General features: G+C 51.3%; 2 protein-coding genes and 1 long non-coding RNA gene across 3 annotated transcripts; 1 reads left to right on the top strand and 2 right to left on the bottom strand.

Moving 5' to 3' along the window:
• Nucleotides 1-1,878: 1,878 nt before the first annotated feature.
• On the top strand, nt 1,879-2,621 carry LOC135310908 (mitochondrial import inner membrane translocase subunit Tim13-like). The gene is made up of 3 exons (XM_064440031.1): nt 1,879-2,076; nt 2,242-2,310; nt 2,388-2,621. Exons 1-3 carry the CDS (start codon nt 1,963-1,965, stop codon nt 2,484-2,486), a joined length of 282 nt encoding a protein of 93 aa, XP_064296101.1. The 5' UTR covers nt 1,879-1,962; the 3' UTR covers nt 2,487-2,621.
• A 2,276-nt stretch (nt 2,622-4,897) lies between these two features.
• Nucleotides 4,898-20,008, bottom strand: LOC135310914 (transmembrane protease serine 9-like). The gene is given in 16 exon segments (XM_064440044.1): nt 4,898-5,059; nt 5,541-5,677; nt 6,202-6,281; nt 6,283-6,459; nt 6,762-6,845; nt 6,847-6,951; nt 10,976-11,272; nt 13,047-13,237; nt 13,809-13,945; nt 14,658-14,879; nt 14,882-14,928; nt 16,417-16,658; nt 17,441-17,731; nt 18,922-19,058; nt 19,235-19,509; nt 19,769-20,008. Coding segments are annotated over 16 exon segments (2,736 nt in total). The 5' UTR covers nt 19,921-20,008.
• Nucleotides 20,009-20,554: 546 nt separating this feature from the next.
• LOC135310913 (uncharacterized) lies at nt 20,555-22,769 on the bottom strand. Its single transcript, XR_010370859.1, has 3 exons — nt 22,718-22,769; nt 22,117-22,292; nt 20,555-20,599 (listed from the first exon to the last, which is right to left on the bottom strand). It is a non-coding gene; the product is annotated as an uncharacterized LOC135310913 (long non-coding RNA).
• Between the last annotated feature and the right edge of the window lie 1,009 nt (nt 22,770-23,778).

The following is a 23,778-nucleotide window of genomic DNA, read 5'->3' on the forward strand; positions in this document are numbered from 1 at the left end:
GAACAGGATGCTTAATATTGAAAGACTCCATTCAGAATAGCACAAACAGTGAATTGACTTGGAGTTCAGGAAAATAAAATGTGTTTTATTGAATGTCCAAATTTTCTAGTTAGTTTTTAATGAAGTGACAATTCCGTGTTGATAAGGTAGATGATGTTGTATATTCCAGCTACCCAGATCATCATTACACTAAAATTAGTAATAAGCTGTTTTAACCAAGTTTAAGCCAAAATGCTTTCCATTTGGGCACAACAGTACCTTCTCAGTTGAACTCCATTTTCATAACAGTGATGCCTTGTGACTCGAATTGTGATTTTTTTTTTAAAATGTTTTTTTTTTTTCTTAAATGCAATCTTTATTTTGATAGCTTGGATTCTAGGTCACTGGCCAGTGTAACTGACCACCATCAGTTGGCTGCTGCAGACAAGTGTTTAGAAGGTTCAAGTTTTTAAAATACAGAATTATGAAAAGGGTTGCAATTTGAAATACAAAATTATGAAAATGTACACATGGAACTTATGAAAACTACATAATGATCTAGACTTTATCATTTCAAAGTGGTTTTTTTCTTCTTAGAATATGCATGCCAAATGTCTTTTTCAATGATTTGTAATATACATTTTATGACTGGAAACCTTTTGTACAACACACTCAAATAAACGTTTTGCATTTTGTCTCCTCCTTTCATTTAACCAGCACAGAGGCCACATGGGCTGTGTGAGATGATTCGTCCCAGGGGACTTTCCTGTGTGTAGAGGTGTAGGGGACAGTGAGCTCCCTGTACTCCTGAAGGGGACCAGCTGCATTGTGTGCTGTGCTCCAGAAACAAATGAGTGCCTTCATTTAAGCTGTACACAGATGCAGTGCTCCTGGAAAGTGCTGTCCTCTCTGATCATCAGCACTGCTCCCAGCAAAAGCAGAGGGAAGAACTCAAGCAGCTGGAGCAGATAAACTTCCCTTCCTTTCTCGCCACCCTGCTGACCGCCACAGCCCCAGCACTGAAGGGCTGCTTTCCATTTAGCCCCCTTGACCTGACTTGAGGGAACAAGAGCATGCTCTCTTCTGCACATCACATCTACTCCTGAAAAAAGCTCCGTAGCCTTGTCTCCCATTTTTGCTTTTACCAACTCCCACAGCCTTCTTACATTCTTATTTAATGGAAGATATACCATTGTGGAATTAACGCAGGCTTTAAGGGTGTGAGGCTTTTACCCAAGTTATCCAAGGCAGATGGAACCATCATCATAGCTGCAAAGGACAGAAGAAAGTAATTCCAGGGAAAATTCAGCATGGTCTTGCTATCTGTAGGGAGCCTGGATCATAATGCTTATATTTTGTGCTAGGATGTAGTTGTACACCATTTTTCTCTGTGGTAAGGCAGGTTTAGGTCCCTTCCCCTTGCCTCAGTGTGTGTGGGGCTGTGCTTAAAACCTGGTACTCAAACGTGCCCAACCTGAGAAGTGTCCAGGTCTGGCGGGCAGCCCTGGCCGAGGCCCAGCCACCCGCAGCCGCGCCACTAGGGAACATGACGCCGGGCACCGGCCCGCCGGTTCCCCCGGCCGCAGCACTGTCAGCGCTGCAGGCGCGCTCTCCGCCCCAGCACCCAGGAGCGCTCTTCCTCCGGGTCACCTCCACCGCAGCTCGTCCCGCCGCGGGACGCGGGCCTCAGCCCGCCGCGAGGCGCGGTGGGACTGGCATCCCCTGCTGCCTCAGGCGCGGGCCCAGCCCCGTCCCGTCCCATCCCGGCGCCTCGGCGGGCCCAGCTCGCCCTCGCCGCCCCAGCTCCGCCTGCGCTGAGGCGCGGCCCCAGTCCCGCCGCCGCCCGTGTCTGAGAGGATCGCTGAGCCCTGGGAGGGGCCGTGCGGTGCCGCCCCGCCCGCCGTGCACGCTGGGAGCCGTAGTCCCGGCCAGTCGCCATTTCGCCGGTAGCGTGGGGGCTGCCGCCCGTGGTGACTTTGCGGCATGGAGAGCGCCTTCGGCTCCGGGGGTGGCGGTGGGGGGAAGCTGGACCCGGGGCTCATCATGGAGCAGGTGAAGGTGCAAATCGCTGTGGCCAACGCACAGGAGCTCTTGCAGGTCAGGAGGGGCCGCGGGGGGTGGGCGGGGCTGGCCCGGTGGGTCCCGGCCCCGCTCTGGGGCGGGCGGCGGGGGCTGCCCTGGGCGCGGGGGGGGCGGTCGTGCTGCTGCCCCTCGGCAGCGCGGTGCTCCCGGCCCCGCCGCTCTCACGGCCTTTCTCCGCAGCGCATGACGGACAAGTGCTTTCGGAAGTGCATCGGGAAGCCCGGCGGCGCGCTGGACAACTCGGAGCAGGTGAGCGCGGTCGGGGAGATGCGGGGACCCGCGGGCCGCCCCCCTGGGGTGACCGCTGAGGGCTCTCTGTTCCGCAGAAGTGTATCGCCATGTGCATGGACCGCTACATGGACGCCTGGAACAAGGTTTTTCGAGCCTACAACTCGCGGCTGCAGCGGGAGAGAGCCAACATGTGAAGCGCCCTGGCTCCTGGAGCCGGGAGGGACCTTGCTGGGAAGGGACGAGCGGCCAGTCCAGGTGGTCGGGGCCGAAATCCTGCTGCCTTTCCAGCCCCTGCCACGGCAGAGCAATAAACACTCGCTGAACCTTTTGCATTCATTGGCTTTTATTAACACCAGCCTCAGGAGCAAGCGAATTTTCCAGCCTTGAGAGCCACGGTGAGCTGCTTGGTTTGCCTCGTGCCCTTCCCAATGGTCCAGACTGGCCAGGGCAGTCGATATTGATACTGGCAGGCTGATAAATTCCCTGCTGAAAGGGCTGCAAGAGGTAAGGAGGCTTCTTTGGAAAAGGGGGCCAAGCCAGCAACACATTCTACTTGCTGAGGAAGCAAGCATGGATCCAGTCCCTTTTCATCAGTGGAAAAGCTGCCATAAGATGCTTCACATGCCACACTCGGTTCTTTCTTCCCTTGTATTTGTATAGCTGTATGTGGGGCTCACTTTTGGGCTCATAGGCTTTGACTTGGCTCAAACAGTGTGTTGCAGGGCAGGGGTGCTCTTACTAGGTTTGCAGTACAGCCTTGCAAATAATTGGGGATGAAAAGGGTTGGGAAGTACTTAGGTTGATTTCTTTATAGAATAAAATGTGTTGTGTGGCTGTGATATTCTGTAACTTCTGGTTTGGCTCTGGCACAGACATTCCATCTTGGAGCCTACCTTTTAGGCATCATTTTTTTGAGGACTTGGGCTGCTTTGGGGCTGAGCTCTGTATTGTTCTTGGCTTACACACCTCGCCTGGAAAGGTCAGTTTATGCTGTGTAGGTAGCAACGTGACAGCAGCTGGAAGAGGTGAGTGTTGGAGACTAAAAGTGCCTATGCCCCTGTAGTGAGATTTTTGAAATCCCTTCTTTTGAAGCTCTTCTGTATTTTATAAAAGATTTCACTGTTTGCTGGGGCAGGGAGACAGACTAGAAGGATGTAATCTCCTTAGCTGCTAGGACATTGAAAGGGAAGTGGGAGAAGCAGATTTCATTTCATCTCCCAATGTGGTGGCTTCTATGAAGGGACTAAAGTGTTCTCACACAAGGTAAACTATTAGGAGATAACAAGATATTTGGACTAGTAGACACTGAACTGGAGTTTCCCATCCAGATTGGGCAGAATCACTACTTGAAAATAAAAAGTGCTTTCCAGCCATGTTTGCTTAGGGACTTTTTTTACTTTTCTTTATGGCTGTATGAATGTTGTGGTAGTGGCTGTGCAGCAGTGCCATTTCACTGATGGGTGCATCCCACAAGTGTTCCAGCCAGGGATCTGAACCCAGCTTAAGCTGAGCCATGCCTGGAAGCCAGGTCTCACACCTTACTGGCGCTCTAGCTGGGAAAGGGGTGGATCTCACTGCCAGCTGTGGTGGGGAAAGAAGAAACCTCTTCCTGTACCCAAATGCAGAGCCTAAGTGCCAAAGACTAGGAAGGGGTTTGGGTTACTAGCTGCTGTTCAGTTTTGGTGGTTGAATCTATGAGGCGATATCTACATCTGCCTAAGACTTGACACATGGGCTCTGCAGCAGTTTTTTCTTGTGAACAAAGGTGTCTGTGTGCCTTTGTTCTAGCCTGGGCTAGTGGGACCTGACTTCCTCCTGAAGGAGTTGTATCCTTGGGCCACTGTCTCAGCACTTGGAATTTTTCCCACTTACCTTAACCAGTACAGTGGTCTGTCTGGCTATGCCTTAATTTTGTCAATTTAGCCACCTGTTCCCTTATGCAAAGGGAGCTGGGAGCGGGGGTGTGTGTGTGAGAAGCCTGTCCTGATTCTCTAATAGAGATGAGGGCCTGTGAAATCTTAAGTCCCAGTGTTTTAATCCTACCCTCTCTTGTGATCAAATGGTGAGCCTGGGGATCATCACTGAGCTTACTAGTACCAAGCGTTAAGTGGCAACAGTAGCATCCCCTTTCCAAAGCCAGCGTACAACATAACGGCTTCATCAAGGCAGTGAGGCCTGAGGCTTCTGCAAGGGCATAACTGGGCTGGGACAAATGTCGCTTGTCTCTTGACTTGGCTTTGGACTGACAGCTCATAGACAGAGGTCAGCCAAACTACGTGAATCTCCGGCAGATGTCAGGCACCCCTCCAACTAGAAAGGCCACATTTTAATGTGTAAGATGTTTGGCCCGGTCTTAAGATGACACAGGCCTCATTTATTTATAGAAAGTGTCTAGAATTGTACCTTTCTATGCAAAGCAGTTATCAAATGCCCTGGTGTCACAACTGCAGTGGGTCACACGACACTGGCATTTGCTTAATTGCTGCAGGCCATCTTCACCCCTTCGCAGCATCAAGAAAAATGTACAATAGTTGAGGGGTTAGTACATCCTCTGGCAATTACTCCTCTCATTCGTCGCCTTCCCTGACTGGTGAAATGTGCAGCTTCAGAGCTTGAGGTTCTGTGCAATCCAGCCCTGGACAACTGTGACTTTGGTGTAGATACCAGGGAAGTATGGCCTGGCACAGCCATAGCCCCAGCTTGTGATTCCTGCTAGAAACCACTTCCCTGAGGGTTCTTTACATGCCAGGGGCCCACCTGCATTGCCCTGCAGAGAGAGAAAAAGGGTCCTGTATCAAGCCAAACAGGCAGCCCAGCCCCCCCCCCCACTGTGAGATGTTCTTTTTTGTCTAGGACAGACGTTCCCCACCTCCCCAGGAGCCTGCTTCCAAGCTGGAGGACTGTTCAGTGATATACTTGCGTGTACAATCTGAGGTTGGGGTTCTAGAACATGCAAGAGCATGTTTGGAGGCACAATGGGGTCTTGAGATGGGCTCCATGGTATCCCTGTGGTCTCTTGCTTGGCATTATCGCTCTGCATGTTTCCCTGACCTGTCACAGGTTGGTGGGGCAAGCAGAACAAGGTGTATGCAGGATGGACTTTGATAATGGCAACAGCCAGTGGAGATGGATGGACAGACAGCTGAGTTAGGGGAGGCAGGGCAAGGCCCTCCTGAGAGAATACAGCCTGGGGACTTTGTACAAGCTTGCTCTGTCCCAGCTGCAGCATTTGCTGCTCTCACACTCACTGAACAACTGTTGACAGGGCCCTGTGGGAAACTGGCACACACCATCCTGCTGCTAATCTGGACAGGGTAGAACTTTTTGCAGGCCTGGTCTCCAATCATGTTCACTGCTGCTTTTTGCAGATGCTTTGACATGACACCTGAGGAGACAAGTATTGCTGTTACCTTGGTGCAGAGCATGTGAGAAGCAGCAGTATGTGTAGGAGTGGGGTTTCTGGCCTTATTTGCTTGCCAAAGGGAGAGACCTGCACTGGGAAAGTGAATCGGGCATGGTTCCTCCCCAGCAGAGAAAGCACAGGAAGGTCCCTTTGGTGTGTAGTTTGTCAGGCAGCTCAGCTGACCAGATAGAAATGGTATCGGGGTGGTCCTTGTACTGCGGGAGCACAGCTGGAACAGCTGCCGCAGGGATGCGGAGCACAGTGGCTGGCATGCGGAAAGCTTGGGGAGGCTGCAAGAGGGCAGAGGTGTAACCAAATGGAGGAGTACAGGGCATGGTGGCTGGGGAGGAGATTGTGGTGACACCAGGCCTTGCCCAGGTTGGTATCCCTGCAGGGCCTGGCATGGCATGGGGCAGTGGAATGGGAATCATAGATGGTTGGGCTCACAGGGTAAGTGGTGCTTAGCTTGGCCAGCACAGATGTAAGGGAGCCCTCTCAGGCAGTACCTCCTTCCTTTGTGAAGCCCCAGCCTGTGATGAAGCATCTGGCTCCTTCATGGAAGATGTATGAATTGTCTGGGAGACATAGGTTTGATGGTGCTGCTGAACTTGATGGGCGTGTTCAGCTCTAGCAGGGCCATGTTGTAGTTCAGGCTGTAGACGTTGTAAAAAGGGTGCTTGTGGATACGGAATGTTTTCTCCATTTTGCCATTGATGCTGCTCAGGAAGGGTGTTCCTAGAAAGGCCACCCACATTTTGGGGTCACTAACTGCAGAAAGACAGCAAACCTGGCTGTTCCTCCACTCGTGGGGCTAGGATGTGCTATGGCCACACCTTGTGAGGCCAGGACCCCTGTCCCTGTCACACTGTGGGCATACCCAGGCTTTGCTCCACTCACTCCTCTTCATGCTTACGTGCAGGCACATGTCTGTAATAGGGAGTGCGCACTTCCAGTGGGGCGCAGCATCCCAGCCACGGTGCTGGACTGTGAGGAAGGGGAAGGGCAGGTGGGCTGACGGGAGTGAGGCCAAGAGCCAGCTGGTTTTGCTAGCCCATCTCAGACTTACATATCAAAGCAGTGAGCTGCAGAGAGCAGCCACTGGTCAGCAATGAGGACAGCCCTGCACTTGTGTTCCTTCTGCTGAAGCCAGACTGACTTGCCAGGGCCATTCTACTTGAGCCACAGTGCTGCCACCCACGATCTTGCTGAAGGCCAGGGCAGTTGTTAATTCACAGTCTGGAACAGAAGAAGAGGCACTGTGATTTGAAGTAACCATAAGTGAAAGGGATATCTGCCCTCTTTCCATAGCCTGGGCCATGGGGCAGCCTTCTAGGGAGACATACACAGGGTGGTAGGATGCAATGAGTTTCATTCACCCATCTGAGGCAAGCCTTGGCAGACATGCTATGGTTTGGGAACTTGTTATTACAGATCACACCTTCCAGGGATGTGGTACATGAGGAGGGGATGTTTGAATGGACTGGCTGAGCTGTCACACAGCAAGGACTGTATAGCCCAAGGAGCAGTCCCGAGGATGACAAGACATCTTCTGGGGTGCCACATTGTGCAGAGCCATCTTGCCAGATTGTACTAGCAGACTGACTGGCCAGAAGGCCTGTGTGCTGGGAAATGGGTTCTAATGTCTATAGTGTAGGAGAAGAGGCCACATTCCCTGGCAGAAAATTTGGACCCTGATCATCGAGCTTTATAGGCTCTGGCAGACCAAGTAGGACCTGGACCACAAGGGGCTGGCCCACTGTACAACATGGGGCCCAAGACAGCCCATGTAAACCTGGTGGGTTGCACTGGGGAGTCTGGGTACTGTAGCATAAAGCTGGGCAGCAGGAGCAGGCTGCAAAGCTGTACTCGCCGCAGTTGCGCTCATCGAATCCATTGCTGCAGTTAACAATGCCATCACGTTCGGGATTTTCTTTTCCAATTGTGGTTTAGCCGACAACTCAGCCCCATACAGCTGCTCGCTCACTCCCCCACCAGTGGGACAGGGGAGAGAATCAGAAGGGTAACGCTTGTGGGTTGAGATAAGAACAGTTTAATAATTAAAATAAAACAACAATAACAAAAATGCAATGGAAAGCAAAACAATGAGAGGCACAAAACCTGGGGCTGGGAGGGGGGGAAGGGGAATGAATCACCAAAAGAAACAGCATGTGACGCAGCTGCCCGCCGACCCGACACCACCAGTCCCTGAGCCGCAACTGCCCCCTCCATGCGCCAACTGCCCCTGTTAATATACTGGTCATGGCGTCACATGGTATGGAATGAACATCCCATTGGCCAGTTGGGGTCAGCTGCCGTGGCCCCGCCCATCCCAGCCTCCTGCCCACGTTGCAGAGCGCGGGAAGCTGGAAAGGTCCCTGACCACTACAGTGAAGAGAATTAACCCCTTCTCAGGCAAAACCAGCACATTCTCCACCTCTTATTCCATACTATTTACACCATGCCCAGGTCCCATACGATCCAATACAACCTTACCAACCACCACCCCTCCCCTTCCCTTCCCATCCTTTGACATAATACACAGACATCAGTCCCTTAGTCTATGGACCTTCCCTGTAAAATGTCCATTGAGTTCACCCAGTCCGTGACTCTGGGCTCCATCTGTTGTATCAGTCTTTCAGGGTGGGAGAGGTGGTGTGTGTGTGATGTTGGGTTGCTGCATACCAAGTCAGTCATCATTCCATCACTGCTGCACAGCTTGTTTCATCAAAGTTCATCTTCCATGGACTGGGAGGTTTGTATTATGATATCATTGATACATCACAGAGGTGACACACAATATTATATAGCAGTCCGCATTGTGCCATTCAGTTCATTGGCTGTTTTCGCCCAAAATCAAATCCCCTTGAGGCACACACCGGACTCCTCCATCCTCCTGCATCACCCACCAAGTGCACCCAGGTCCTCGAGCAAAAGCAATCCCACAAATGGGTTTGCCTTTGCCTGAAGCAGGAAGAACCCAGACTGTTTTGCCCAGCATATTTTTTACGTGCACTACAGGGACTCTATCCCCTTCCACAGTATGTAGGATTTCTGACTGGGCAGGGCCAGCTCGCCTGGCAGATCCCCTCGTGTTGACTAACCACGTGGCTTTTGCTAAATGTGTATCCCAGTGCTTGAATGTTCCACCCCCCATTGCTCTCAGTGTAGTTTTTAACAGTCCATTGCACCGTTCAATTTTCCCAGAGGCTGGTGCGTGATAGGGGATGTGATACACCCACTCAATGCCGTGCTCTTTGGCCCAGGTGTCTATGAGGTTATTTTGGAAATGAGTCCCGTTGTCTGACTCAATTCTCTCTGGGGTGCCATGTCGCCACAGGACTTGTTTTTCGAGACCCAGGATAGGGTTCCGGGCAGTGGCCTGGGGGATGGGATGTTTCCAGCCATCTGGTGGTTGCTTCTACCATGGTGAGCACATGGTGCTTGCCTTGGTGGGTTTGTGGGAGTGTGATATAGTCAATTTGCCAGGCCTCCCCATATTTATATTTCAGCCATCATCCCCCATACCACAGAGGCTTTACCCGCTTTGCTTGCTTGATTGCAGCGCACGATACACATTCGTGGATAGCCTGCGCAATAGAGTCCATGGTCAAGTCCACCCCTCGATCATGAGCCCACCTGTATATTGCATCTCTCCCTTGATGGCCTGAGGTGTCATGGGCCCACCGAGCTAGAAATAATTCACCGTTATGCTGCCAGTCCAGATCCACCTCAGCCACTTCAGTCTTGGCAGCCTGATCCACCTGCTGGTTGTTTCGATGTTCTTCAGTGGCCTGACTCTTGGGGACATGAGCATCCACATGACGTACCTTTACAACCAGGTTCTCTACCCGGGCAGCAATATCTTGCCACAATGTGGCAGCCCAGATGGGTTTGCCTCTGCGCTGCCAGTTGCTTTGCTTCCACTGCTGTAACCAGCCCCACAGGGCATTTGCCACCATCCAGGAGTCAGTATAGAGATAGAGCACTGGCCACTTTTCCCATTCAGCAATGTCTAAGGCCAGCTGGATGGCCTTTACCTCTGCAAACTGGCTCAATTCACCTTCTCCTTCAGCAGTTTCTGCTACTTGTCGTGTAGGACTCCATACAGCAGCCTTCCATCTCCGGTGCTTTCCCACAAGACAACAGGACCCATCAGGGAACAGGGCATGCTGCTTCTCATTTTCTGGCAGTTTGTTATACAGTGGGGCTTCTTCAGCAAGTGTCACCTCCTCCTCTGGTGGTATTCCAAAACCTTTGACTTCTGGCCAGTCCATGATCACTTCCAAGATTCCTGGGCGACTGGAGTTTCCTATTTGAGCCCGCTGGGTGATCAGTGCAACCCATTTACTCCACGTAGCATCAGTTGCATGGTGTGTAGAGGGGAGGTTTCCTTTGAACATCCAGCCCAGCACTGGCAGTCGGGGTGCCAGGAGCAGCTGTGCCTCAGTACCAACCACTTCTGAAGCAGCTCGAACCCCTTCATATGCTTCCAATATCTCTTTTTCAGTTGCATTATAGCGGTCTTCGGACCCTCTGTATCCCTGACTCCAAAACCCTAGGGGTCGACCTCGGGTCTCCCCTGGTGCTTTCTGCCAGAGGCTCCAGGTAGGGTCATTCTCCCCGGCTGCAGTGTAGAGCACATTTTTTACATCTTGTCCTGCCCAGACTGGCCCAAGAGCTACTGCATGAACTATCTCCTGTTTAATCTGTTCAAAGGCTTGTTGTTGCTCAGGGCCCCATTTGAAATCATTCTTCTTCTGGGTCACTTGATAGAGAGGGCTTACGATCAGACTGTAGTGTGGAATATGCATTCTCCAAAAACCCACAATCCCCAAGAAAGCTTGTGTTTCCTTTTTGCTAGTTGGTGGAGACATGGCTGCTATTTTGTTGATCACATCCACTGGAAACTGACGATGACCACCTTGCCATTTGATTCGTAAGAACTGGATCTCTTGTGCGGGTCCCTTAACTTTACTTTGTTTTATGGCAAAACCAGCTTTCAGAAGGATTTGGACTATTTTCTCTCCTTTCTCAAAAACTTCTTCCGCTGTGTTGCCCCACACAATGATGCCATCAATGAATTGAAGGTGTTCTGGAGCTTCTCCCTGTTCCAGTACAGTCTGAATCAGTCCATGGCAAATGGTAGGACTGTGTTTCCACCCCTGGGGCAGTCGATTCCAGGTGTACTGGACCCCCCTCCAAGTAAAAGCAAACTGTGGCCTGCACTCTGCTGCCAGAGGGATTGAGAAGAATGCATTAGCAATATCAGTTGTGGCATACCACTTGGCTGCCTTTGACTCCAGTTCGTATTGAAGTTCTAGCATGTCTGGCACAGCAGCACTCAGTGGCAGCGTGGCTTCGTTCAGGCCACGATAGTCTACTGTTAGCCTCCACTCTCCATTAGACTTCCGCACTGGCCATATGGGACTGTTAAAGGGTGAGTGGGTCTTACTGATGACTCCTTGGCTCTCCCGTCGACGAATGAGCCCATGGATGGTGATCAGGGAGTCTCTGTTGGTGCGATATTGCCGCCGGTGCACTGTTGTGGTGGCAATCAGCACCTGTTGTTCTTTGACCCTCAGCAACCCCACAACAGAAGGGTCCTTCGAGAGGCCAGGCAAGGTAGACAGCTGTTTAATTTCCTCCATCTCCAAGGCAGCTACACCAAAAGCCCACTTGTACCCTTTTGGATCCTTGAAATACCCTCTCCTGAGGTAGTCTATGACAAGGATGCACGGAGCCTCTGGGCCAGTCACAATGGGGTGCTTCTGCCACTCCTTCCCGGTTAGGCTCACTTTGGCCTCCAATACAGTTAGGTCTTGGGATCCCCCTGTCACTCCAGCAATGCTGATGGGTTCTGCCCCTATATAGTTTGATGGCATTAAGGTGCACCGTGCGCCGGTGTCCACTAAAGCTTTATACTCCTGTGGGTCGGACGTGCCAGGCCATCGGATCCACACAGTCCTGTAAACCCGGATATCCCTTTCCTCCACCTGGCTGGAGGCAGGGCCCCCCTAGTCCTGATCATAGTATTCATCACTCACTTCCTGTAAATGTGAATCAATAGTGTCTCTATTAAGCTCAGAAATGAAATCAGCACTTCTGCTCCTCTGTCTGTAGAATTGCTTACTGAAAACTGGAGCAGCAGCTCTTCTGGAGAAACTCCACTGAGTGATTGTTCTTCCTTGCAGCTCATGTACCCGTGCCTGTAGGGTTGAGGTAGGTTTGCCATCCCACCTCCTCATGTCTTCTCCGTGGTCACGCAGGTAGAATCATAGGGTGGCCCGTGGTGTGTATCCCCTCCTTTGAGCCAAGGGACGCTTATTCCTAACAGCTGAGACACTATTCTGTCGAGGTGGGGAGCAGGACAGATCTTCTTTGAGTTGCTGGACCTCTTGGGATAGTTTCTCCACAGCAGATAGTAGCGAGGAAGAGAGATTTGCTTTGTAATTTTGGAGTCTATCAATCACCTCCGCCATTGTTGGTGTCTCGCCCTCTCTCCAGGACATCACTGCCAATGAGTCTGCACACGAGGATGCTCTGTACAAGCTTCCACCACATGGGTCGTGTGCGCTCGGCTTCATCTGGATCTTTGGAGGACTGTTGATCATCCAGGTCACCATAAATCACCTCAAGCACAGCTAATTCCCTTAGATACTGGATGCCTTTCTCCATAGTTGTCCATTTTCCTGGGCGATATGTAACATCTTCTTTAAAGGGATACCGTTCCTTCACTCCAGACAGGAGTCGCCTCCAGAGGCTGAGGGCTTGTGGTTTTTTTCCTATTGCTTTGTCAACGCCCCCTTCCCCAGAAAGGCATCCCAGTTGTTTGGCTTCTTTTCCCTCTAATTCCAGGCTACTGGCCCCATTATCCCAGCATTGGAGCAGCCAGGTGACAATGTGCTCACCTGAATGATGGCCGAAATCTTTTCACATATCTTGCAACTCGCTCAAGGACAGGGATTGGGTGGCCTCCATTTCATTTATGACTTCTTCTTCCTCTCCTTGTGACAGCCCTGCTTCTTCATCATCCCGTTTTAAATGACCTTGCTGGAACACTGGAAGGTTAGGCTTGTACAAGGCACCATTAGAAGGCAATAACCCATGGCCTGCTCAGTACCCTCTGTGCTGGGGCTGGAGGTCTCCTACTAGCACACCAATGAATCTGTCATTAATTTTCCTGCGGTTTGGGTGGGTTTGGCAGGCTCAGTGTTTTTTTGAGCTTTTGGAGGTTTCTTTCATGGCTGTCGTCATCTTCATCCCGAGGGTGGTTGTGTTGATTGGACTTGTGGCTGTTGTGCTGGGCTGGTGGGTGAGGATGGCTGCAGTAGGAATTCTAGTGCTGGCTGACCTGGATGGGGTGCCTATGCCAGGACTGTGCAACTGTGAGATGGTATCCAGGATCCAGTCTTTGAGTTTGGTAATTCTGGAGTACACGCCTGGTTTCGTAGCCTGGGCGCAACCAGTTCCCCAACTCACGATGCCAGCCAGATAAAACACTCCTGGGGCCACCTCACAGGCCAAGGGTCCACCTGAATCTCCCTGAGGAAGAAGCAAGGCAATGGCTGCTCAGCCCGATCTCCCCAAGACAGGTCTACATGGAGCTGCCCCTCAGCCACACTGGGAGGACTTAGCTAGCCCCAAACTCTTCTTTCTCCAGTCCCACGGGGCTGTCTGCTGCCATGCAGCGTGTGTGCAAGACATGAGCGTGCAGAGGCTGAAACTAGGGTCAATGGCTCAACCTGGCTGCACAGATACAAGCAGCATTTGTCATGTAATAGCTCCTGACAGCAACTTTCCCCAAGTGAAGGACAGCCACCAGCAACTGCCACTGTCTTGCTGCCGCAGGAGGAGACCTGCTTCATCCAGGACTCCAGTCTGGCCAGACAGAGCAGTGGGATGTTGGTTTAAGTCATGTTCAACTTGATGGAGCTTTATTTACTTTTCTAAAGCTCCAAGGCAGTGGGCTGGGTTTTTTTGAGCTAAGGTACATGTGGATTACAGCCTGGCCACAGCAGCTCAGTAAATATTTCCCAAGGATGTGCTGAGGGTATGAGTTAGCTCAGCTTTCTGGAACAATCCCCAGAGGAGCAACGAAATCCCAGACTCTTACCTGGCATGAGTCTGTCTTCCCCTCCAGGAAGCCAGTGCAGATCATTTGATCAGTGAGGGAGAAGTTGTACAGAAAGTTGCAGGTCTTCTGGTCTATGATGCCCACTGAGGCTTTCTGCAGGATCTCGGGCTTGGCGACTGCAAGAAGACTGCAGAATTAGTGAGTGCAGCAGAGGAAAGTGGGAGCTAATCTCTTTTAGACTGACCCAACACATATTTCAGGAAAACAGGCTCTAATCCCACACAGGAGTTGAGTCCTACATGAACTACTCTCTCAGCAGCCCTGAAGCTCCTGGCTTACCCCAGGGTGTGGTTTCATACCTGTGCAGAGGATGCTGCACACAGGCAGCAAGTTTCTGTTGTCTTGACAGCCTGTGGGCTCCTTGTCAACTGTTAGAGAGACAGTGGGGCTTCTTTGGCAGCACACATGCCACCCTCAGGCCTTCTCCCTACAATGGGATCTTTGCTTTTTCTAATTGCTTGGGACACCCTTGCAACTGAATGTGGTTGCTAAGGCTGACATACTGTCCTGCCAGAGCTACAGCAGCCACTGAGGCAGTGCCCCACTCTTGCTCAGCATGGGACAACCACTGAGGGGAGCCCAGCAGGTTTCTCCTGGTTGCTGCCAAGCTGCTTTCTCCATTTTCTTGTTTGCTGGTGACTCCTAAATAACCGTGGTTTAAAGCAGTGCTCTGCGTGCCCTTATTCTCACTTATTCTTGTGTTTCTGTTAGTTCCTGACTGTCCCTGTTACTGTCCCCCGTCCTGTACGCTCCCAGGACTGTCTGGGTCACAGTGGCACAGGCTTTGCTTCTCTGTCACTGCTCCAGAGCAAATGCATCACTGCTTACCGTTCCCTTCTTGGAGGTTACCCCACCCAGAAATTATGCATTTCTTGCCAACAGGAAACTTCTGCACAGCAAGTGGGAGCCAGACGGGTTGGATGTATTTGTTGAAGACAAGAGGTGTTGCCAGCTCAAGTACAGCCACATTGAAGTCCAGAAAAATAGGGTTGAAGAGCAGATGCTGGATCACCCTTGTTGCACTGACTTTCACTGCATTCTCATCTGTTCATTTAGTGCTTTTGTTCCCACGTAGGCTTCAATCTCTTCTGGATTTGTCCTGCAAATGCATAATCCTAAACTTGCATGCTCACACACATGTTAGCATCATGCCTAGCATGATTTCTGACATTTAAATTGCAAACAACTTTAAACGAGCAGGGTTTGAAACCTTGCTTTACCAAAGCAGAGGCCAGCACACAGAAGAGCAGCTAAGTCAGACCCAAAGAACTGTTTCCAGCAGTGGCACATGTTGGACGTCTCCTGAAGAGCAGGGAACCATGTAGTAATTCTCTCCTTACCTCCAGAAATTTGTGATTTCAGGACTGTCCTGGCACACAGATGGTATCTCTGTTCAGTAGGTCTCGATGGATTTTTTGGGTTTTAGTTGGATTTTTCTAGAGTTGTATTTTATTCCTTTTTTTTAACCCCGTGTGAATTTTTAACATTCAGTTTAATGGTACTTAGGAAGAACTGCTTCCTTTTGCTTGTTTTCCATCTGCTCTTGGTGGTTATTTGATATCTTAGAAAAACAGTAAGAAGGCATTCCCTGAACACTTTGTCTGCACCCTTTGTGAATGTATAGTCCCCATCACGCACTTCCTTCCCACCCAGTTGTCTCTTTTCTCAAGTCTAGTCTGATCTATTTTGTTGTGCTTGTTACGGATGCTGTTCCACACCCAGCTCATCCTTGTGTCTTGCGTTAGCATTTTTACAATATGTTACTCTAGCACATCATGCAATGTTTGAGGAATCAGTGTGCTGTGGATTACCAGCAACATACTGGTAATCTCAGTTGTTTCTCTAATAATTACTAGCATTCACTTGCTCTTTAATTGCGACTGCCCACAGAACTGCTGTTCTCATGGCAATATCCACAGAATTTCTGACCTCTTTTTCTGAATGCTAAAAGCTGATGGAGACCCATCACCATCTGCAGGCAGATAGCACTGCTTTTTTGCTGTGTGCCTCACTTCATACTTGCCTACCTTTTACTTGCTGCTTTATTGCCCAGCTATTTAATACATAAGGTCATCTTGAAACTCTTCATAATTAGTCCCCCACCTTTTCTGCCTTCAGGACTTTTTATTCTTGACAAATATTATCCTCTTGCTACTCATTCCTTTATCTAGGTTATTTATAAATCTGGGCTTGGGCTTTTGCTGTTTAACAGAACTATGCAGGACTGAACTGACCACAGCTGGCCACGTGTGTCTATTTTCTATATTACAGCCAATTTTTAAAGTTAAAGTTCTTGAAGTAACTCATGTGGCACCCGTCCTTTTCTACCTGTTAGATGTGTTGTCGTTGCTCCCTGCCCAGGCTACTTTAACCTTTCCCTGCCTCATCCCAGCCTCCCCACAAAATCCCTTTTACTATGAATCTTTAGCTATAACTAAAATGAATGTGCAATATGGGTTCTTGTTTTTCCCCAGTGACTCCAGTGCCACAGCTGAGTGTTTGGCTGCACGGCTGCACAGTGCTGCACCACTGTGTGCCGGTGGGCAGGTGAGCTGGAACCACAGTGCCAGCAGGGATGGACTCTTACTCATTGAAGCAGTGAGCTGCTGACAGCAGCCAGTGGCCCCCAATTATGGTAGCTCCACAGAAATGCCTCGAGTCTTCTTTCAGGCTGACTTGCCAGGGGATCTCTCCTCTGGAAGCATCTGTTCCTCCCATGATCTTGCTGGGTTTAGAGAACCCAGGTCATCCTCCACACTGAACAAAAGACAAAGCATGACTTGTGAGTACTCCTAGCAGAAGACAAGCGAGGAGAGACTTTTGCCTTCTCTAGCCAGTAGGTCTGAGTAGGGACAGCTGAGGGCTGAAGTGTGAGGAATCTGCCCAAGCCCTGCCTGCTGATCGTGGCAGTCCCTGATGGTGGCCGTGTACAACCATACATGGGCTTTCACCCTAACTGCTGTTCTGCATCTTGCTCTTGGCAAGTCCTTAATCCTGTGCCTTTCTTCAAGGCAGAGTAACCGGCAGCCCTGTGCCTCTTAGCCTCACCATTCCAGATAAAAAGTTAATCCTAAATTTAGAAAAATACCCTATATCTGTGAGGGTACAGAGCTGCTGGGAGGGGTCTTTGGAGCTGACAGGTCATCCTACGGACACCTGCCCTCCTTCCCTTCAGGGAGATGATGCATGGCCACTGTGAGGTTGCAGCCATCGACTTTGAACTGCTGGGAGATCCTTAGGTGGCAAACAAAGGTGACTGGTCAACAGGTTAAAGAGTGTCAAACACTGCTGTGTCTTAGCACCCTGTTCTTGGCCTGCTGGAGTAAACCAATTACACAGGGAGCAGACAGAATTACATTCAGCTGCACAAGCAAAGAAGCCCATGAAATGTGTGCGCAGGTACTGAGTGACTTTGCCAGGCTGCTCTAGGCTGAGCTGGGGCAGCCAGATAGTGTCACTTTTGCCTTTTAGCACTTAGGCAAGGGTTGTGTGAAGGTCATTACAGCTCAGCGGAAGAATGAACTTGACATTTGGGCCTGTACCAGACATTCTTCCTGCCAAGGTACACCCACCCTGTGGGTGCTCATACCTTGTGGTCTTGATGCAGTCACTGGCTTGCTGGCAGCTGGGGCTGGTGAAGTGGTGGGGATTGCTCCAGTGGTGGTGAGCTCTTCAGAGCTGACCATGTTACTATTAGTACTGGCGTGTATTGGAGGGACAGTATGGCCTATGGAGGTGGGGAAGGCAGAAATAGCATCCAAGATCCAGTCTCTGAGTTTGGTAACACGTGTGTAGACCCCAGGCCGCCTCGCTTCAGCACATCCAATTCCCCAACTCACGATTCCTGCCAGGAAAAACTTGCCAGACGGTTCTTCGCAAACCAGGGGCCCACCAGAATCACCCTGCAAGAGAAGCAAGATGGTGGGCTCTCCCTGGGGATGCTCCAAGCTCGCCCTGGCCACACTCAGCATACCTCTGCTGGACTGTGTCTCTCTGTCCTTGTGTATCCCAGATCACCTCTGCTTATTTACTCCAGCCTAGTGATGAGGGAAGCATCTCCTGTGCTGGCCTTTGGGTGCTCCTCTGTGTGGGCACAGTGTCCTGCTAGTAAGCAGTAGCCTTGTGTCATTGATATGCCAGAAAAGCACAAGGACATCCTCCATAAAATCTTGGATAAGCGTTTGTACTGGTTTAATAATTTGTTGTTGCTATTAAAGGTTAAGCCCAACAGCCCCTAAACAGGCAGGTGCTGGGTGTTTATTGCATGATACACAACCCAGGGAGACCATGCTAAGCTTTGCATGATGTTTTCTTGATTTGGCCTATGGTTTCCTGGTCAATTCTTTGGTACTGTGGGGCCATATGAGTGTCACTGATATAGGACATGGGGTATTTGTGAAGCTGGTAGTGCCTTCTGGGGGTTGGATTGCTCTAGGTGAATAATGAATAACTGGATGGGTCACATTCACCATCCAACCTCAAATCTTCCATTCTTGGCCCCTTCTCCAATATTTGTGCTGCATTTAGTGCAGAAATATGAAGCACTACCACCAGAGAAGTGCAGTTTTGCTCAGCTGGTGGCTGCAGGTATGAAGGGCCCTGCCAAACCACAGGCACAGCCATGGAAATCACAGTCCGCCTCTCCCCAAACATTGTGAAAGGCAAGATTTTCTCCAGCTGACCACTTGCAATTCCAGGCTGGATAAAGGCTAACTAGGGAAAACACCAAGTTGTTCACCAAAAACTGTTGTGTGTTTTAGTTTCCACTGCTGCCCTTTGCCATCTGGATTTTGATCTGAGGACCTGCCAGATATTGGTAGCGCCAACCCTGATTACAGCTCAGGAAGTAGTTAAACAGCCAAAAGAACCCCTTAAACAGCACTGCCCTGCTCTAAGCACTAGAGAACATATCCTCATTTTTGTCTTCTGCAAGTCCCTGATCTGTGCTTTGGTCCAAGGTGTGGCCTCAAACCATGGGGGAGGAACTGTGGCCATGGTGTCAGATCCTGCTTCTTGAAGTGCTGCTTGGTGCATACTGGGAGGGAAAACACTCATGTGGGGAGGTGTGCTGGCTTCCCTGGGCAAAGCTTACCTGGCAGGAGTCGATTTTCCCTTCCAGATAGCCAGCACACAGCATCCTGTCTGTGAGGACATGGTTGTAGAGGCTGGAGCACAGTGTCTGGTCCAGCAGCTCCACTGTTGCTTTCTGCAGAAACTCAGGTTTCACCACTAAATGAAAAATATGTGACTGTGAGCTCACCACAGGGAGCCTTGCACAGGACCAGCTCCCCATGTTACAGCCCATCCCGGCTGGCCAGAGCATGGCCTGAGTTGTCTTCCCTGGTGCCTCCTGCACCACTCACACCCCACCATGCCTCCTCTGCTGCCTGCCATGCTTTGCTTACAGAAATCCTCCCTGAGGTAGCCCCAGCCGGAGATAAGGCACTTCTTGCTGGTGGGGAAGTGATGCCCAGCATCTGGCAGGCACACGGGCTGGATGTACTTCGTGAAGGTCACAGGTGTCTTCAGCTCCAGCACAGCCACGTCATAGTCAGCCATGTTGGTGTTGTAGTTGGGGTGCAGGATGATCCGTGTGATGCCCATTTTCACTGCACCGCTGTCTGAGCCTCTGAAGGAGGTGGGCCCTGTGTAAGCTGCCCACATGGCTGGATCCTAAAACCTGTCAGAGAGACGGCCAGGACTGTGTGAGCCTGCAGCCACAGCATTGCCCTGCAAACCAGAGCCGCTTGGTGTGGGTGGTGCTGCCTCCTGCCCATCCTGCCCTCCGCTCTGGACCAGGAGCTCCCTGCGGATTACTTTGGTAGGGGAAGGAAATCAAGTGCGATAGGACAGTGTGGTACAGCAGAAGCTTGGGCTGGAAGATACAGCAGCTTTTGGAAGTGGGGGGCAAGGGGCAAACTAACACAGCTAGAGCTTACTCAGTAAAGCAGTGAGCAGCAGACACCAGCCGCTTCTCCGTGAGGATTGCAGCACCGCAGAAGTGCTCATTGTTCTCTCGCAGGCTGACTTGCCATGGGAACTCCCCTCTGGATGCTGCTGAGCCGCCAGCTATCCTGGTGGTGGTCTGCATGGCAGGGTGGCTCCCACAGTCTGAAAGGGAAGAGAGAGCCAGTGCAGCAGGATCCTGCCAGCTGCGCCCCAGCAAAGTGCTCTCAGGGGCAACTGGGAAAAGGTGCTTCAGCTTTGTGCATGCTCCCAGCACATGCTCAAGCAGCAGGACCTTGCCAGGGGTGTCACAGGGCAGACTTGGAGCTACAGGCTTGGAAAAGACCACTGCAAAGCACTGGCCCATCACAGCATCCTCCCTGAAACTCTTCTAAAGCAAGACATTCCGGGAAGGAACATCTTGGCTAGTTTTGCAAGCTCAGCCATTGCCTCGTGATCTGCTCCCAGCAGCTCACGGGCATGTGGCACCTGCCCAGCTCGCCAGCCCACCACAGTTGGTGGTGGGCCCAAGGTGTTTCTAGGGTACAATTCCCCTCATCCTGATGCAGACATCTACTGGCCTCACAAGTTGTCCCTGTTCTTGGCTCTCTTCAGTGCCCAAAGCCCAGTGGTGTTACAACTGTCAAGGTCTGCAGTGGTGGGTTGTGGCCTGTCCCCCACATCCAGGAGACCTGCTGGGAGAGACTCACCACAGCCCCTTCCATCAGAGGCATCGGCGCAGTCTTTTCGGGTGTTGCATTCCAGGTTTTCTTTCCACATGCACTGGGTGTTGAGGCAAGTGAACGTGTCTCTAGGGCAGCTCCCTGGGGACAGCAAGGCTTGAGTCACTCATGTCTTCTGCAGCCCTCCCAGCAACCATCCCCTGGCTTCCCCAGGGGCAACCACCGTGGTGTCCTTGTCACTCTGCTCCTTGGCAGTGCAGGGATGGAGCCGGGAGCAGAGCTGCAGCTCTTGTTGAACTGGCAGGGGGAAAGGGGTGCAGAGCCCTGGACCACCAGGTTATGAACAAGATGGAGCACAAACGCCTCTCATATCTCCAGCCAGGCCACTGGTGAGGAGGAGGCTGCAGAGTGCAGCCAAGGGAGCTGGGGCAGGTGGCTCTTCCTGCTGCCTGGCTCTTACCTCATTTCAGTCCAGGTCTGTGGGGAGAAGCCTCGCTGAGACCTGTGGTGAAGTGGAAGCAATGAGGATTAGTGAGGGCATCCCAGCTGCGTGCTCGCATGGACTGTGCTGCTCCCGGACCACTGGCAGAGGCGTTGCTTCATCTTTTCCTCCTGTCTGGCAATCGCCTTCGCTGCGCCATGGCCAGCGTTGAGCTCCTGGCCCAGTTCCCTTCCTGGGGCCTTTCCTTGGTTTGCTCCACCGCAGGCACAGTGCGCAGCAGAGGAGCAGCATCTACAGCCCTGCAAGCTGTTGGGGTGATCCCAGGTGCAGGGAGAAACTCCCAAGAGCTGTGTCAGGGAGCTGCCTCCCAGGAGCAGGCTCCAAGGCTGAGGCTATGCAGGGCTGTTGCCTAAAGCCAAGGGGTATCTGTGCACCCCCCATTTGGGCTGCACAAGGCTCCCAAAGATCCAGGGACCCTGCCCATCATTGCAGGGAGTGCAGAGGGAGCTGCAGAAGAGCCCACACCTTCATGTTTTCCAGGCACATATTTTTTTTAAATCCACTGGACCTGGAGTCCTATGGTCACATGCAAGTCCACAGTCACTGAAGGAAAGGAGAACCTCTAGTCAGGTGGTTTCAGAGAATAATTCAAATATGAGAAATATCTATCTAAGCAGGAATTATTGCTGCAACTCTGAGGACTGCCTAAGGGCTGCTGCACATTTGTAGGTACAGACAACCCAGCAGTTAATCTCCTGAAACTTGATCTCGTGTTCTTCAGGCTGGTTCCAGGTGTTGCAAGAAAAGCCAAAGCAGCTGCAAATTATGCATTAGGCTCTGTTGTTGCTGCAGGCCCCCAAAGCTGCTCTTGCAGAGTGAGCATAAGTGTTGGAGGGGGACCTGTGGACACCTCACGAACACCTGTTCAGCAGCCTCCAAGAGCTAGGCATGTTTCTGCTGCTGTTTTGTGAAGCTGGCAGCACCTGGGAGCCAGGCAGAGCATCTTCTGTTGATTTGCTTGGGTGCCTGGCAGCACCTCCATTTCTACCATTGCTTCTGGGCATGAAGCCTTGCCTGGACATCCAAAGCTAAAGCCCTGCAGCAGTCTGGCTATCTGAGACACAGTCTGTGGTTTTGCTAGTGTGACCTTTGGTGTTAGCAGCACCAGCGCAGGGCATCTCGCTCTGGTTGCCCAGCAGTTGCGAGAGGAGCATACCTGTAAGAGAAGCTGAGGATATAGTCCCATAGGCAGCCAGGGAGAGCCCCTGCTCGTGCAGGGCAGCTGCCAGCCCATGCCTGAGAGCTTCCTCCTTCATGCTGGAGCTCAGGGGCTGGGAATCCTGGGGGGCGAAGTGCAGGCAGAAACGGACGATCATGCTCAAGTTTCCATTCCTGCTGGAAGACAGAGAATTAATGAGTGCATTGGCTCCACGGTCAGTACGGGGACGGGCTCTTGTGCTAGCTGCCTACAGGGAACTCGAGGGAACCAAAACTAATTCTTAATGATTTAAGGTGCAAGTTTCCCTGGAGATGTGCTCTGGGTTGAAAAGGCCATTTGCATTTTTTTCTTTGGCCCAAAGTTTAGCTTTGGTTGAACAAAGCCATTTTCCTCTGCCTTTCTAACTGCATTTCCAAATTAAAGAATCCAGAACATTCATGTGATCCCAGAAGAAAATCCAGCCTTGGCCGAAAAACAGTTTCTCTGTGTACTAGGTTTGACCAAGAACACAGGTGTGAGCTCATCTTCTTGGTGGAGCTTGTCAGAATGCCCTGAAACATGAGCTGCACAGTCTGCAGATTGAGCTGCCCACACTCACCTGTAGCCCAGGATGGTACAACTGGTGCAGCTTCAGTCCAGCTGGGAGTCCTGGAAACTGGACAGAAACTGCAAAGCAAAGAACGATGGTCACACACTTACCGGGCAGGAGACCCCAAGGAGATGGGACTAGATGATGCCTGGGGTTTTGCAGGGAGCTGGATCTAGCTGGAGTACCTTCTCTTGTCTCTGCAGGCAGCAGGAGCCCCTGTGTCCAGCTCATGTGTTAATCCTTTCCCCACCTTGCCTCAGGGCATGAGGCAGCCTATCCCTTCTTTATGCCCTCCCTCCACCTCTCTTTTGCAAGGAACAGACATTTCCCACTCCACAAATGTCTCTTAGGGCCGTGATGGGGCCTCTCAAAGGGCATCTCAGCCCCGTGGTGTACCCTAACGTTTAAGAAATCCCTGGTTTCCTCCTGCCCTTGGCATCCAGATTCTACTGAATGAGGACAGTCGAGCTGGGCCCTGTCTTCCCTGAGACTTTTCCTGGCAAGCCCAGCTCAACTCACAAGCCTCTCAAGAGTGGGCATCAGCACCCTGTAGTAGCCTGAGTTCTCCATCTGTAAGTTGCTGTTGAATGTGATTCCTTGCAGCTCCACTGTGTGCTCAAAGCTGGTCTCTCCCGTGGAACGACAGGATGCCAGAGAGGGAATGTCGTGGTTCAGCCTCAGCTGGCAACTGAACACCACGCAGCCACTTGCTCACTCCCCCCCCCACCCCTGTGGGATGGGGAAGAGAATTGGACGAGCAAAAGAACTTGTGGGTTGAGGTAAGCACAGTTTAATGATGACAATAAAATAATAATAATAATGATGATTATGATAATAATGACAATAATGTTATTATAATAAAATGGAAAAGGAAGGGAAAGAAAAAAAAGGAAAAAAAAACCCCACAGAAACACAAACGAAACAACCGCTCACCACCCGCCGACCGACGCTGCCCATCCCCGAGCCATGATTGCTTCCTCCCTCCCCCGGCCAGCCCCTCCCAGTTAACATACTGGGCATGACGTTACATGATATGGAATATCCCTTTGGTCAGTTTGAATCCGCTCTCT

The sequence above is a fragment of the Phalacrocorax carbo genome (assembly GCF_963921805.1).
Source record: "Phalacrocorax carbo chromosome W unlocalized genomic scaffold, bPhaCar2.1 SUPER_W_unloc_8, whole genome shotgun sequence".
Taxonomy (NCBI): Eukaryota; Metazoa; Chordata; class Aves; order Suliformes; family Phalacrocoracidae; genus Phalacrocorax; species Phalacrocorax carbo.

Coding starts and splice junctions, on each gene's coding strand:
- LOC135310908 (XM_064440031.1), top strand. CDS start 1,963: ATGGAGAGCGCCTTCGGCTCCGGGGGTGGCGGTGGGGGGAAGCTGGAC. Junction 2,077..2,241: donor ACGCACAGGAGCTCTTGCAG/GTCAGGAGGGGC, acceptor CTTTCTCCGCAG/CGCATGACGGACAAGTGCTT. Junction 2,311..2,387: donor CGCTGGACAACTCGGAGCAG/GTGAGCGCGGTC, acceptor TCTGTTCCGCAG/AAGTGTATCGCCATGTGCAT.